At 57.5% G+C, this 15,310-nt stretch overlaps 2 protein-coding genes across 2 annotated transcripts in view; one reads left to right on the top strand and one right to left on the bottom strand.

Moving 5' to 3' along the window:
• The window catches only part of CUNH7orf50 (chromosome unknown C7orf50 homolog), a 128,884-nt gene that overhangs the window by 47,323 nt on the left and 66,251 nt on the right, over nt 1-15,310 (top strand). The window lies entirely within an intron of this gene.
• LOC117999273 lies at nt 6,205-13,899 on the bottom strand. Its single transcript, XM_034988225.1, has 2 exons — nt 13,684-13,899; nt 6,205-7,259 (listed from the first exon to the last, which is right to left on the bottom strand). Exons 1-2 carry the CDS (start codon nt 13,824-13,826, stop codon nt 6,254-6,256), a joined length of 1,149 nt encoding a protein of 382 aa, XP_034844116.1. The 5' UTR covers nt 13,827-13,899; the 3' UTR covers nt 6,205-6,253.

The following is a 15,310-nucleotide window of genomic DNA, read 5'->3' as shown; positions in this document are numbered from 1 at the left end:
ATTTTAATGGGTCTCATACCTTCCTCTTGGTGACTTTTTGAAGCTGTGAGATTGAACTGAGCATGATCTTTCGTATTACTGAGTGTGAATAAAGCAGATGGCCGCTGCGTTGGCAGCATGGGGGCCAGCATGTTCTCCCCCAGGGGACAGAGGCTGGTTCCAGGCTGGGAGTGGAGGCGTCTGGTCGGACGAGGGCGCGTCGGGCGCAGGGTGCCCCTCCGGTTACAGGCACTGCAGGCGGCCAGTGTGGTCCCTGCAAGCTTTCTGTTTTGTCAGGAGCCTGTGAGCTTGAAGGTATTCTGGAGGGTAAAAATCTAACATCTTTCAGATTCGTGTTTTATACACATATTTTTCAACAGAAAATATTATGTTAAATTTTTTGTGGAAAAATACTAACATCAGTGTTCTTTCCAGCTTTAGAATCCAGACGTAATTCTAAACTGTTAGCCTTTTCAAGTTCTGAATGACATGGTAACGTGAACGAGGCCCTAACGATGCCCGAGGACACCATTTTGAAAGAAGTGAGTCATGAGAAAGTACAACTTCCTCTTGTGTTAAAAAAAATAAATAAAAATCCGAACCTTGAAATAGCCAAGACATGCCACGTAAAAATAGCCTCTGCCTACTCACCCCAGCCCGTGGCCGCAGCCCCTGTGGTCCCGGTGGCCGAGGAGCTTCCAGCGGCTCCCGACGCGCCACCCTTGCGTCTCCCGCTGAGGTCGCTCCGGGACGGCTGGCAGGCCGATGTTGTGCGGAAGGCGTGGCATCGGCTGCTGAGGGCTGCCAGGTGTTAGCACGGGGTGGCTAGTAACCTGTCAGCCCTCACACGACTAGCTCGCGTAAGGCACGGGACCCCGCTGGTAGGGATTTCAGTCCATGCACCTGAGCCCGGGGATGGGAACATCCTGCAGATGTCTCTGTCAAGCATAAAGACCTCCTGCAAGGTTTAAAATCCACCCTTCAGTGAGCGTTTACTCACGCTAGGCTCTGTTTGCTAGCGCGTTATATCCGCTGGCTCATGCCACCCTCACTGAGCACCCTGGCACGTCAGGGCTGCCCCTGTCCTGCCACACGGGTGAGAAGCCTGAGCTCAGGGGCGTTTGCCCCAGGCCTCAGTCTGGCTGACTCTGGCCCACGGTCCTTGTCATCACACGGAGCACTTCCCACGTGGCCAGTCCCCTTGTAACAAGGTTGTCTCCATGCTGAATTGGACTTCATAGATTTTTGTCCATCCCCAGAATCGGATGACGGGGAAACTTCAGAGGGAATCCAGTCTGATTGGCGTTTAGTTAAATTTGCAAATAGAGTCCGATAATGGGTAACGCATAGAAAGCAGACATGCGGTAAAGCCAGGAGGTCTGCCTGAATGAGGGGCCCCCCCAGAAGCCTCACCCTCATTCCCAGCTGCTCCAGGCCTGGCGCTGCCTATGTGTCGCCGTTGAACCTCCCTGTGTCCTCCATCCCTGCCACCCCTGCTCTTCTGTAGCAAAGAATTGTCCCCCTGCCTGTGGCGGGGGCGCCCCAGCGGGAGCAAGCCCGGTCTCTGAACCGCCAGGTTCCATTTTTCCCTCTGCAGTCGGCTGCCCCGGGGCCCTCGGTAGAGTGGGGCGCGTGGGCTTGTGCTTGTGGAGCTACATGATGCCCGTAGAACAGCTGTAGGGCAACCGGTCACCCGGCGTCTCTGCCGTGCTTGTCCCACGGTGCGTGCACCACCCTTCACCAGGACGGCCTGGTTAGCAAGACGTGGGCCGAGTCCCAGGCAGCTGGGCTCCTGTGTCCTTTGGGTGCATCGCAGGGAGAGAGCATATCAGTCCCAGTGTTGTAGGCTCACGACTGAGGCCCCGGGGGATGTGGGTGCCACGCTTTGGAGTCCGCCTGGCCTGTGTGGTGCTTATGGAGGGGAAGCTCACGGGCACCACGGTGGTCCCACACTTGAGGGGCAACACCGCAAACGCAGCCTTTCGTGCCTTGTCTCTGATTATCCCGAGTGGGGGGAAGCAGAGAGCCCCTGCCCCTGCGTTCTTTACAAAGCACTCTGTGGGCTTTGTGCTCACACCCACCCTAAGCATCCAGGCCAGCACCACCTGCTATGAAGACAGAGGCCAGGACCCAGAGAGGGGACAGGAACGTGCTCACCTTGGGGAAGCGTGTGTGATGGGCGTCCTGCATCCTCTTTGTTGGCTGCAGGCTGGCCTAAGGAGGTGTGTGCTGTTAGGGAATACTGTAGGCCCCCAGTGGGTAGCCGTTGGCCGGGGCCAAGCGTCAGAACTTCTGAGTGTGTGTGTGTGTGTGTGGCGCCCTGGAAGCCTGCCTGGGGAGTGGAGGGGCGACCACCAGGCACTTCCTTCCACGTGAGCTCTGCAGATCCAGCCCGGAGCCTGTGCGGGCAGGAGTGGACGCGTCAGCGCTGTCCTTCCGTCCTCGGTCCCGTGTGTGTGCAGACCGCAGCGTGCCAAACAGCCGCCGTCTACGCTGTCTGAAGCTGTTCCCTGGAGAAAAACGGACGGGCCTTCTGCAGACCCACCATCCGGCCTTTTCTGTCACGGGAAGGGATGTTGCGTGTTCAGGTGCTCTCCAGCGTCAGGTGCACCTTCATACCCACTCACCCTGGGGGTATTTTATGACACCATAAAAGAGCCGTCCCCGTGGTTTCACCCGTGTTGACTTTTTGGGCAGCTGGGCTCCTCTCAGCCGTTGCCTGGAGCTTTCTGGACATTTCCTCTAATTCTCTGAGAGCGATGTGCCAGTTGCACCCAGAACGCCGTGCATGTGGCCCGCAGAAGTGCGGGCGGATGGCGCATACCAGGCTCCGCCCCCGGGGAGGGCTGTTTGCGGGTGGCATGTTCTAGAATGCCGGGCTGGAGGTCTGGGTCCTTGGGGAGAGGCTGGGGCCACAGGAAGTAGCTTCTCCTCACCCTCCACCCCCTCTGTTCTGAGCCATCTTTTTCAAATCGAGGTTTCATGGGCGCCTTCTGGGCTAAAGCACCTCCCACGCTGGAAAACCACAGTTCTTCGTGTTTTCTTACTTCTCTGTGGCTCTTGACCTTTCTCTCGGCTTTGTCCTTGAAGAGCTCCTGTTCTCAGTGTGTCCTGTCTGTCCCAGGATGAGGGGTGAGCAGACGAGACCCACATCCGGCAGCCGCCCCGTCCCCACGGGGCCCTTGCAGGGCTGGTGGTTGGGGCTGGGGGCACCTTGGTGTTCTAGAGGTCGGGTTTCCCCACCTCCTCTCCTGTTACAACGGTACCTTTTAGTGTCTCAGACGTTGGGCTTCCCTGTAGGATTTGTTTAAAGAAAGGATCCTGTGGCTCAAAAGAAAAAGTTTGAGAACCACCGATTTACGTTCCTGTGGTTGGGTTCTAAAACCATTCCTTTAGCCAAAATACTGAGAAACTCAGTGGGATCAGATTCTCCAGGCTTGGCTTACGTGTTTACTGTCCCAGCCTGAGTCCGCCATTTCTCGGAGAAGTCCTGAGCGCATGTGAGCCTAACCCCTCCTGTTCCAAAACCAGCAGGCTGTTGGCTTCTGTTATTGTGTATTTGTACATTAATTTAGGTCCTTCCACTTCTGGCCATAAATGAGTAACGTCAGGGAACTTGCCATAAACCATTAAAAGCTGGTTAGGATATAGGACACAGCTGTTTTCAGACACCGGGGCAGTGGGCAGTGCAGGGCCTTGGTCTCGGAGAGAAGGAAGCAGGCGTGGTGAGCCCCCTCGTCTGGAGGCAGGAGGGGTTCCGAGCAGCTCAGGATGACCGGACCATGTTAGGGGATGGGGTTAGGTTTCTGGGAGGCTGAAGGGGCTGGAATGGCAGGAGATGGGGCTGGAGACAGGGAGCCATGTCAAGAAAGCTCCCGAGGTGTGGAGAGCTGAACCTGTACGTGCCTGGTGTGAAGAGTCCAGGCCATGCCCAGAAGAGCTGCGGGACAGTTCCAAGCCGAACAGCTCCCAGAGTTTACACAGGCCTGAGCCGCCTTCTCATTCCATCCGGCCAGCCTAGAGACGCTTCTGAGCATTTGTGACGAGGAGAGACCCCAGAATGGGATGCTCCAGACCCTGACTAACAAAGCTTAAACATAGCTCTCCAGAGAATCCCCCGGATCTACAAGGAACAACGTGCCTGCCAGAGTAAACATCAGTACTCTTTAAAGAGTCAGGGGCGCCTGGGTGCCTCCGATGGTGAAGCGTCTGCCCTCAGCTCAGGTCATGATCCCTAAGTCCTGGGATCGAGCCCCGTGTTGGGCTCCCTGCTCAGTGGGGAGCCTGCTTCTTCCTCTCCCTCTGCCACTCCTCCCCATTCATGCTCTCTCTCCCTTTTGCTTGCTCTCTCTCAAATAAATAAACAAAATCTTTTAAAAAAGTAAGAGTAAAATTAAACACTCAACAAGGGAAATTCATGACATCCAGCATCTAGTAAAAATTACTCTGTCATGCGTGAAGGAGCAGCCTTAATGTGTCAGTCCTGATGCCATTTGTCCTGCTTGACCCTCCTGGCGGAAGGGAACGCACTGACTTCCAGAAGCTCCCAGCTCTGTCCTTCGCATGCCTGCCGGCCCCTACCGGCCTCGCGCCTGCCTGCAGTCCAGGGCCAAGGCTCTTTGAGTGTGTGAGCACACAGAGGAGCAGAACACAGAAGGGGAGTGGGTTTTTTAAAGCATTTAGTATTTTAATGGCATATTACAGAAGCTATTTAACCATATAATCCAAATCCTTTTTCTTCCAAAGTAATGCAGATATAGCAACATTGAAAAGACATACTCGCAAAAGGCAAGTTTTTGTTCTATAGTTTGCAGAGTAACATAAAATATTCAAATGTTTTTGAAAATACTCAAAATGTTTTTGTTCCAAAGTTTGCGGAGTAACATAAAATATTCATTAAAATAGAAGCTGTCCAGACAGCAGAGTATTATTCAGTCCTAAAAAGAAACAAGCTACAAAGACCTGGAGGAACCCGACACACGTGTTCCTAAGTGACAGAAGCCAGCGTGAGCCGGCACTGGACTAGGATTCCAGCCATAGGGCATTCTGGAAAAGGCAGGACTGCGGGGACAGTAAAGATGGGGGGGTGCCAGGGGCGGAGGGCAGGGATGCAGAGGCAGAGCACAGGGGCTTTTCGGGCAGTGGGTACTCTGTGATGCCATAATGGAGGATACGTGTCCGTGTAGACCCATCCGAACCATGGAATGTACACCACCAGGAGTGAGCCCAGACGTGAGCTGTGGATGTGTCGATGTAGATCCATCAGCTGTGACAGACGCTTCATCCGAGGGGACATCAGTGTGGGGGCAGGGCGTGGCGGAAATCTCCTAATTCCGTTTAATTTTATTGTGAACCTAAAACTGCTCTGAACAGTCAAGTTTTCATGAGAAACCGAAACTGTCAAAGGAATAGGATCCCACAACCAGAGACATCTTTCCCTTGCACGCTTCCTTTCTCTATTCAACCAAGAAAATCTTAATATAAATCTAGCAAGACTGGTTAAGAGTAAATTTTGGATTAAGATTAACTACTGAACTTTGTATTTTATGTTTGGTCCAGCCTTTCTGCACATGATGTCAAACAGAGCAGATGGGGCTTTGGACACAGAGCTTGTCACTGACTACCCAGAGCCCTTACGACGGGCAACAACCACCTGCCAGGTCACAGGGAGTGGGGAGTGCCGTGGGACACTTGGTCAGCGTGTGGGTGATATTCTCAGACCTCCAGTGATGATGATAAATTTAGAAAAAGATAGAGCCAAACTTCTTTGCTCTCAGCAATATTTAGGTGGTCCAGACTTTCTGGCAGTGTTAAAGGTTATCCAGTTAACGACCCTTTAGGGCCAGGTTATAATATGGCCCTAAAGTTCTTTGAATAATGTATTTATTTTCAAGATTCTGTCGTCTGGCTGGGCAGGGGCAGAGAAGGATGCCGGCTCGCAGACAAGCTAACGGAATTGCCCACCAGCATTTAGGATATCTCCGCCCAGTCAGGCCTGTGTCTGGCCACCTTTGGCCCCCACAGTCGCTGCACCCTCGATTTGCAGGGTTTCCTTCAGCTGCAAGTGTTTGGTTTGAGCCAGGGTGTGGAGCGTTCGCGTACGCGGAGCCGAATGCCAGGCAGTTACTTGGCAGTGCCTTCCAGGCCATCCCGTCACCCCATGTTGGCGCTCACCATGCAGACTGGAGTTTCAGCAGATGGTCCTGTTCCCTCACTGCCAGAAAGACCCCCTCACTTGTCCGGCTTGCTCGTCTGCTGCAGGCGGGGCCCTGCCTTAACTCTCGACTCTCTTTAAGGAGAAGCTGTCACTGGGCTCTCCTTTCCTGCACCATTGGGTGAGGTGCTCCGAAACGCTCAGCAGTGCCAGCCTGCAAGGCCGGTGGAGGAAGAGGATGGCCAGGGAATTCACGCAGCTCTCCCCAAACAGGCCCAGCTCTGCCAGGCTCATGAGGAGCTCATCCCTGGGGGAGCCGATGTCCCTCTGCAGCTTCAGCCGGGCCCGTTGCAGGAGTGCAATGTTGTAGAGGAGGCGGCAGGCAAACGTGGTCAGGGCCGTGGCCAGCACGACTCGGGGAGCGGAGGCCGCATCCCTCTGGGGGAGGGCCGCTCGCCAGGCCAGCTGGACAATGAGCAGGATGAAGAACACCAGCTTCAGGACCAGGGCCAGCCCGAAGCCCAGGCTGACCTTGACGATTTCATACTCGGGCCAGGCGGTCAGCGGGTCCACCTGGCACAGGGTGCTTCTGGACAGCTCCCCAGATGTGCCCAGCAGGGCTGCCAGTCCCAGGGAGCTGCAGAAGGCGCAGCCCCCAATGACAGCCAGGCTCTCCACGGGCCTCTGGGCCGCCTTGGTGGCCGTGCGCAGGCAGGGCGCGGAGCCTTGCAGCAGGAACGCAAAGAGCATCACTAGCTGCACGTACTGCCCGTTGAAGTAGCAGACGTTGGCCAGGAAGGAGAGGACGGCACAGCCCAGGTTGGTGGTGACCATGTAGTCTGGCCGGCTGATGGTGGTGAGGGAGAGCAGCGTCACCAGCACGTGGGTGACCGTGAGGTCTGAGAGGAATGCGTCCAGGCCCCCCCGCCTGGCGCGGCCCTTGATGAAGGTGGTCAGGTTGAAGAGCCCAGCCGCCAAGCTCACCGGGACACACAGGGCCATGTAGACGTACAGGCACCTAGAGACGATGCTCTGCGCAGTGATGACGTCTTCAACTGCCGTGGAGACGTGGCTCGGGTACCGGACCCACGACATGTTGTGGGAGCTCGTCCCGGCCATGTCTGAGCTGCAACAGAAGCATACGGCGCTGTTACTGGCTGTCACCATGGGGTCACGCTAAGGGCAAGAGGGGCTGCCCCGGGGGGAGGGAGCCTGTGCCTGAAGGAGGGCCTCCCACGGAGGTGGGTGGGTACGGGGACTGCCGTGACAGCCAGCTTCCCTGCGTGGGCGTTCTGGAGCAAATTCAAGCCGGGGCCTGCTGGAGCAGGGGCCTGGGCCCCCCTCTGCCTCGCCTCCCCCCACAGCAGAAGGACCTTACTGCTCATAAGAGAGACGCCTTCTTGGAACGAGGTCACGTCTTGGTCCCGCCCCTAAGGCCTGTGCGCCAGGGGTCCTGATCTCCCCACGTTGGGGGTCAGCGAAAGATTGCCGGGGCGTGGAGTTCCAGGCCCCGGATTGGAGCCCCTCCAGGGCCTCGTGCTCACTCCAGTCAGGGCCTCTGCCTCAGGGAGGGAACGGCCTGAGTCCGCATCGTTCTAAGACGTGTGTGCATGCAGCCGTCCAGCTTCTGGACCCAGAGGAGTTCTGATGGACTCTGGCCTGAGGGGACCGCACTCCGTAGTGCTGACTCTGGAGACGGGAAGGTGACGGTGTGTGGACCCTGGCCCCCCGAGGACCTCAGCGCCAGGAGGTCCTTGAGCCGAGCTGTAAAGTCCTGACTTGGGGCTTTAAATTGCAGTGCTGACAGACTCACAGCCTTCCTGGCTGGTCTTTTGTCACCGAAATTGTTTCATTTCTGTATACACGTATCCTCCCCCCTAAATTTTAACCAAATAGCAGATGAGGCTGGGAGAGAGCGTAGCTACTCATTCAAAGGAGGTTGAAGGAATAAAATTGGAAAGTTCCTGTTCATGGAATGCTCACGGTGGGCCTGGCCCCACAGCCAGCTTTCGCGCTCTGCGCGGGGGCGGCTGGGGTCCCGGCTGGCAGAGTCACACAGTGACTCGTGACCACACAAGCAGCGTGGACTTCCGAAGGAGAGAGCCCAAGTGAATGGCCTTTCTTCCTGACCACACACGTCCAGCGCTGTCTCAGTGGCAGACTTTGCATTTGGAAGCCTCTGTTACACACGGGTTGTCTGACACGCGGCATCCTTGCGTACGTAGATGTGTCCTTGGCCTTTCTCACTGCTTCCTGGATGTGCCCAGTGCCCAGACGCAGATGCACGTCCTCATCTGACCGACAGCCATGGGGTGCACCGAGTGGAGGTGGGCTAGTGTGTGTCTGCCTCGGTGTGCGTGCTTGCTTTGTCTCGTCAGTAGCTCTCCCTGCGGACTGACTCTGCTCTCCGTCCCACAGGCCTGCAGAGGTGACTTGAACGCACACATTTCTCCAGGTACGTGTCTGGCTGGCTTCGTCTGAGAGACACACGGAATTGCGCTGTTTTCCATCTGCTGCTGCTGAAGGTGATGAGTAATTGCCAGGACACTGAGTGACTTCAAAATTAAGAATAGTGACCCGACTGAGAGGAAGTGATTTGGAATGTTAATCTTTAATTGAGGCAAACTGGAAGGAAGATCTTGTGAACACTGACCACAGGTCAGGAAACAGCATTAGGGCTGTGCCGGCGTCCGATCCCTGCCTCTGGCCAGTGTTCCAGGCACTTCCTGGGGCCAGCCGTACTCTCTCTGCGGGTGGTTTTGGGGGTGCTCGTTGTCAGAGGCCACCCTGCTTGTGGCAGTCGGCTCTGTGACCTGATTTGGTGGCCAGGCTCTGGGTCACCCAGCCAGGTGGACAGAGGGTATGTGTCCCCAAATCTGGCCTTGAGAGCACATCCCAGACTCGTCAGCTCGTTGACTGCTTCTTGCCTTGTCCTGTGCTTTTCTCCGGAGGCAAGGAGCCTTCTGGGGTGGGGGGAGCTCCAGCCTCACACTCTCATCCATCCGGTGTGTGAGTTGGCTGGTGAGAGGTCATGCCCTTGTGGGCCCACAGCCAGGAGTGGGTGTGCTGCCATCTGCACGCTGGGCTCCAGGGCAACCCCTTCCCAGGCAGGGGAACGTTCAAGGAAAGGAAGTCACCCAAGGATGGGCGGGGCGCACTGGCCCCCGGTGGCCCAGCAGCATACTAAGTGGGGTTCTGCTCCCTCCCCTGGATTTAACGCAGGTGTGTGGGCTCTGATCCTTTTGCCCCAGGGCTGTGTGGGCAAAGGGTGGAACTCTAGCACCTTATTATGCCTTCAGGATTGGGCCCAGGAGGGAGGTGTCCCAGCAGGTGAGACCTGGCGCACCTCTGAATCCCTGGCCTTGCTGAGGCCAGCCTGGGAAGGGTTGGTGGGCTCTCGGTGTTGCCCCCTTCTGGGCCCAAGGAGCACGGAACCTCCTCCCAGCACGCCTGCGCTGCGGCCACGCACGCCACCCACTGCGTCTCTGGGCTGAGCCTTCTCAGGGGCCGGGCTGGCCGCCAGCATTCCCTCACCACCGCTTTTGGGTTTTATTCGGAAAGAGAATAAAACACGTAAGACATCGTCTCATGAAATTGTCTGTGATGACCGCTCTTCCGCCCAAACTCCCACCCACATCCCTGATTCTCTCGTGTCTCTTGTCTGTCTTACGGCTTCTCTTTGGCCTTGACAGTCCTCCCCCTCCCGCCCCAGCCCCTGCGGCTTACCCTGCAAAGGGGCGCACGGGGGGCAGGGCTCGCGGAAGTCAGGGCCTTCGCCGGCAAGCTGGGTGTTCACCACCTGCTGCCGCTGTTGGAAGCATTTTACACAGAATAATTTCCTCAAACTGTCCAGTTTTCCACAGGAGGTAGGGACCGTTGAAATCCCACTCTGTGGTGGACGTGAGCACATCACAGAGCAAGGGAGTCATTCGTTCAGGTAGCTGGTAGTAGCGATGACATCAAGATGGGAGCCTGACGGTTTGGCCCAAGAACCTGTACATTTTTTTTTCCAAAGATTTTATTTATTTATTTGACAGAGGGAGAGAGAGCACAAGTAGGCAGAGAGAGAGGGAGAAGCAGACTCTCCACCGAGCAGGGAGCCCGACGCGGGGCTCGATCCCAGGATCCCGGGATCGTGACCTGAGCCGAAGGCAGACGCCTAACGACTGAGCCACCCAGGCGCCCCAGAACCTGTGCATTTTAAAAATCTACATGCGATGGAAGTGACTCTTCTTGGCGTATACTGCAAACACCACCACGCAGCGCACGGACGGTCCCATCACCCACTGAATTCCTCTGTGCCATTTCTTGGTGCTCAGCCCGCCCCTGAGCCACATCGGGCAACCCCCGCACCATCCCTCTCGTTCGGACTCTCGTGGGATGTCATGGGAATGGAACCCACACGTGTGGCGCCTTTCGCGTCTGGCACGTTTCGCCTCGGCGGACGGTGTCCGAGACTCCCCCGTGGTGCACGGGTCGCTGAGTCGTACCCCAGCCGTGCGTCTGCCGTTCCCCTGGCATGTGGCTCTTTCCAGGCTTGGGCTCTTACAAATACAGCTGCTTTAAGTATTCGGGCACAGGGTTTGTACGTGAACGTGCGGTTCTGCAGGCGAGCATGATACTGTTTCCTTGGGTGAGCACTTACGAGTGGGATTGCTAGGCCTTGTTTTTGAAAATGGCATGTGGTACATTTGACATGTGACGTGTTATAAACGTACAGCGTGCAGCGTGCGACTTTGGTACATTCATGCACTGATGATCGGCCGATGTGAGACTGTCTGTGTTCATCAGCTGTGCAGCAGGTCCCTGGCTTAGTCACTTGTGTTTCTCATCTGTGCCCTCGTCTGACCCCGTCCCACCCTTTCACTGGCTCGTTTTTGGTTTTTAAGATTTATTTATGTATTTCAGAGAGAGAAAGAGCATGCGAGCGTGGGAGGGGCAGAGGGAGAAGGAGAGAGAGTCTCATGCGGACTCCACACTGAGTGTGGCGCGAGCCCGACACGAGGCTCGATCTCACGACCCTGACATCATGACCTGAGCCGAAACCAAGAGTCGGATGCTTAGCCGACTGTGCCCCCCAGGCGCCCTGGTCTGTTTTTTAATAGGTTTAACTTCTCTCGATGGATAGAAGTGGATATGTGATGTCCTACAGGACTCGTCCTCCTCTGTCGTTGAGGAGCATGGCGCACTGCGAGCCCGTGTGTGCTGCCCGGAAGGGCAGTGTGTCCTCCCTCCCGGCCGGATGCCGTCCCACTGTGTGTGTGCTGCACCGTCTCGATCCGCTCGGCTGCTGATGGGCGCTGGGCTTGCTTCTGTGAGTGTGTGTCTCACTTGATGCGAAGCTGCCAGTGTTTGCCTGAGAGCCTGTGATGTTTTGCATCCCTGCCAGAGCCTACACTCTCCAGCACGGGTCTTAGCTGAGGCCCCGAATTCCCCTGGAAGACAGGCTGACCCTCTGAGGCAGACCCCTGCCTTGTTCTGGTGCCAGTTTCGGGCCGAAAACCAGGGTTTCAGGGGCCCTTTTCTGAGTCACATGAAAGGGCTGCAGGGTCCAGCTCTGGGGTCCCCTGGGAGCGCTCCAAGGCCAGAGCCTTGAGAATTTTGTGTTCTTTACAGCAGCTTGTGGCTGTAGCTCCTTAAATAGGCTTTCAGAATGGGAGGAGCGAGCGGGGCGGCTTCCAGTGGGTTTGCGCTCCCTCGGTCCCCCCACGGGCCCTGAGTGGCGGTCCAGCTTTTGCTCCACGGGGCCTTCTTCCAGCAGCCACTCCTCACGCGTACGTTGTTACGGGCCTGCATTTATGTCCCAGGGAGCTCTGCTCAGGGCACTGGGCACCTGGATTGTTCGGTGTTTTCCCTGCGTCCACATGGCCCTTCTTGTCACCCCTGTGGATGAGTAACGACTCGAGTGCTGGGACCCCACTGCGGATGCTTACGGTGTCTCTGAATTTTTGCTGTCCTTCTTTGCTGGGTCCTTTCCAGGTCTGTGCTCATTTCACATGTGATCCCAGAAAGGCTCACAGACTGTTTCTATATGGAAAGAGCATAAGCCTCTGAGGTCAGGAGTCTGCTCAGTGACTGTGCCGTGTCCTCAGCCTGGCTGGCGTGACCTTCTGCCAGGGTCTCCGAGCGCACCCTGTCCCTGTGGCCCCATCGGTCTCAGATGTGAACCTCTGGGCAGTCGTCATCTGGGGTCCCGTCATCCACAAGCTCTGGCTTGTTTCTCCACCACCAGCTCCTAATGTTGCAGGCGCGTGAGAATGTGGTAGGCGCGCTCCGTGCTCCATGTTAATCTAGTGAGTTATAGGACCGAGTGCCGGGAAGGTAAACTGCTTTTTGTCCCTGCCCCTTGGGAGGATTCCTTCCTACTCTGTCCCAAGGCATCAGCCCCTTTCCCTCTTGGCCAGCCCCTCCCTCTCCTGCTCCCCCTGGCAGGACTTGGCTTTTGTAGCGCCTTCTGGGCTTGGCTGCGTAAATGTTTCCATTCCAGCCCCGTCTTCTGTGCTCCCTGCAGACGGGGAGCCGTTGGGCCTCATGAGTCACTCTTCAGCCCATACATGGCCAGGCCCTGTGCTGTCCAGCCCACCAGCTTTACGGTGGTGCAGGGTGGAGGGCATGAGCTTTCGTGGACACTGGGCATAGGGGGCCACCCAAGACTCAGACCCAGATGGCGTGTGGGAGCCGGCCCCAGCCTCCCATCTCTGGCCCCCACCTGGGGACTGGGAAGGGAGCGTGACCGGCTGTGTGGCCCTGCTTACCCATACTGCTTCTGTGGGGACCCCGTACCGGGCGTCTGCCTCCTCTCCTTCCTGGGCGTGAATTCCTGAACCGTTCTGAATGTCTTCTATGGGCTTTGGGGAAAATAACCTCCCCGAAGTGTAAAGATTAAAAGGTTTCCACTTTGCTCCTTTGGTGTCTTCCGAGACCTCCTCTGTCTCTCCTGGACACACTCAGGCGCACGCGTGTGCACACACATACCTCTAGGAGAGACAGCTCCTCCCTGTCCGACCTGGTGCTGGGGCACCTGCTCCTCGCACGGTGGACGTCCCTGCCTGGACAGAGGACCCTGCCTCGCCGCCATCCCCGCAGCTTTCGTGGACACGTCTTGCGTCCCTGCGTAAGCAGGAGGCCAGAGCACAGCTGTGGAAGGCTTGCCCCTGTGAGGGCAGGCAGAGCCCCGGGCTTCTGAGCCCCCCACGGGCTCTTCCTCTGACCCTGAGCACACTCCCCCGTGTCCCCTTGCTGCTCAGCAGCCGTTCAGAGACACCGTGAGAGTCCCTTGTCTGTACTCAAGGCCCTTCTTTTCAGCTCGCCTGTGAGAAGCTTCCCAATGGTCTGGACGGTTCTGAGGGCAGAAACGAAGGGGGTCTCCTGGCCTAGGGGTGCCCGTTTGTGTCCACCCACAGCCCTGTCGTCCTTGGTGGTGGCCAGGACCTCCCGGTGCACTGGGAGCAGCCTCAACTCCCAGAGCTGAGCCTGAGAGAACCGTGCTTTGGCAAACTCACCCCTGGTTTAAAGATGCACCCTCCATCCACCCGTTCCCACACACTTACCGAGCACTCGTGAGGAGCCTGGCCCTGGCCGCCGGCTGCCACTGTCCTGTCCTCATGGGCCATCGGTGCCTTAGCTGGAGAACACCTGTAGCTGGCACCTGGCACGGGATGGGGCGAGCCAAACCGTGTGCCCCATGGAGCATCGCAGCAGAGGCGCCTGCTGTAGGGTTTGGGGGTGGGTGGGTGATCTGGAGGAGGGTCTGAGGAAGTGGACGCTGTCTGTCAGAAAGTGGGGGCTGTACCACGACCGGGGTCCTGCGTGGGCTTGCCTGAGGGTGGGTGTGGCGTCACTGGTAAAGAGGCGGAGCTCACGTTTGGACCAGACGGGAGGGTATTGACGTTCTGTGGCCTTCCGCGGTCTGCTTCATGCCGGTCCCAGGACGGCATCTGACGCTGGCGCTCTGTGAGGGCCGTGGCACGCCGTACGGCCAGGCTGGCTGCCAGACCCTTGTTTCTGTCCTTCCCCACACGGCCCCTGCGGTGATGCCATGTCCTGCGCTCTGGACTGCAGCGCCTGGCGAGGGGTTGCTGTGGCCCTTCGGACCCCTCCCCCGGCGGTCTCTGCCCTGCCATCCCCAGTTCTTACGTCCAGCCCCGTCCTCTGCTGCCCTGACCTTCCTCGGGCCCCCGGCTGAGGGGCACGTGCAGGGCCCAGCCCTGTCCCCAGAGGTCCTGGAGGGCTCTGCTCCGTGGGCTTCCGTCATTGCCCTGTCCCAGCAGCAGGTGAACACCGCCCCTCTGTGCGGTGGATAGCCCAGCGTTTCACTCCATAGTGGTCTTGCACAAATTGATCAGCTCCTGGGTGTGTGTCAACAGCATGTCAGCCCCGAGCATCTTTGTGAAGATTCTGTCAGACGAGGGGGCACGTGGGGGTTCCACATACAGAGGGGATTCAGGTGGTCACGGAGAGCCAACTGAGCGTCACCGGAACACAAAGCCTGCCTTGTGCAGAAGGCTGGCTGCCCCTGCTTGCTTTGAAAACTTGAACCTTCCCTTCCTTTCTAGGCTCCACCCTCTGGGTGGAACACTGCCGGGTCTGGGCTTCCCGCCCCGCCCCGCCACGGTTGTGGAAAGAGGCCCCCCATTCCAGGCTTCGCGCCCCATGGAACATATACGTTCCAGATGTGCCCTGTGTAAGACGTTCACTGTACTCTGCCAGACCGAAAGCTCTCCACGTCTGTGCCCCAGGATGGAGACGCAGGGCGAGGAGTGCCCCTGGCAGCTTCGGTCGGCGCCCAGATGTGTGTGCTGACAGTCGATAATAAGCTGCTCTGACTCCGTCTTCGGGACACAGAACTAGAGCCACTATCAGTCTCTGCTTAGTGAGGAAGACCTGAGCAGTCCGCTCAGTCACTTCCAGGTCGAAATGCTAGGAAAATAAGTCTCGTTTTAGTTTTTACTGGAGCCAGCCTATAGTTTAAAGGAGCCTTAGTTTTCAGAGAGAAATGGCGCTCAGCCGTGAAACCACCCGTCAGCCCGCGCTGTCTGCCAGCGCTTGGTCCCAGTAAGCCGGCGGGGGAGGGGGGCACCCAGAAGCAGGGAAAGAGAAGAAAGCCGGGAGGGCCGGCAGCTCACCTGTGCGGGGCCCCGGCGCGCCTCCTCCGTCTCCAGCCTGCACTCTCCTTCG

The sequence above is a fragment of the Mirounga leonina genome, unplaced genomic scaffold (assembly GCF_011800145.1).
Source record: "Mirounga leonina isolate KUSES-001 unplaced genomic scaffold, KU_Mleo_1.0 Mir_454, whole genome shotgun sequence".
NCBI classification, from domain to species: domain Eukaryota; kingdom Metazoa; phylum Chordata; class Mammalia; order Carnivora; family Phocidae; genus Mirounga; species Mirounga leonina.
This window is presented reverse-complemented; position numbering and strand designations above follow the sequence as displayed.

Bases quoted from the DNA above. Each gene is read 5' to 3' on its own strand.
- LOC117999273 (XM_034988225.1), bottom strand. From the start codon at position 13,826: ATGCTCCATGGGGCACACGGTTTGGCTCGCCCCATCCCGTGCCAGGTG. The intron at 7,260-13,683 runs GTAAGTGTGTGG...CTTCTGTTGCAG, and splicing joins AGGCTCCTCACGAGTGCTCG to CTCAGACATGGCCGGGACGA.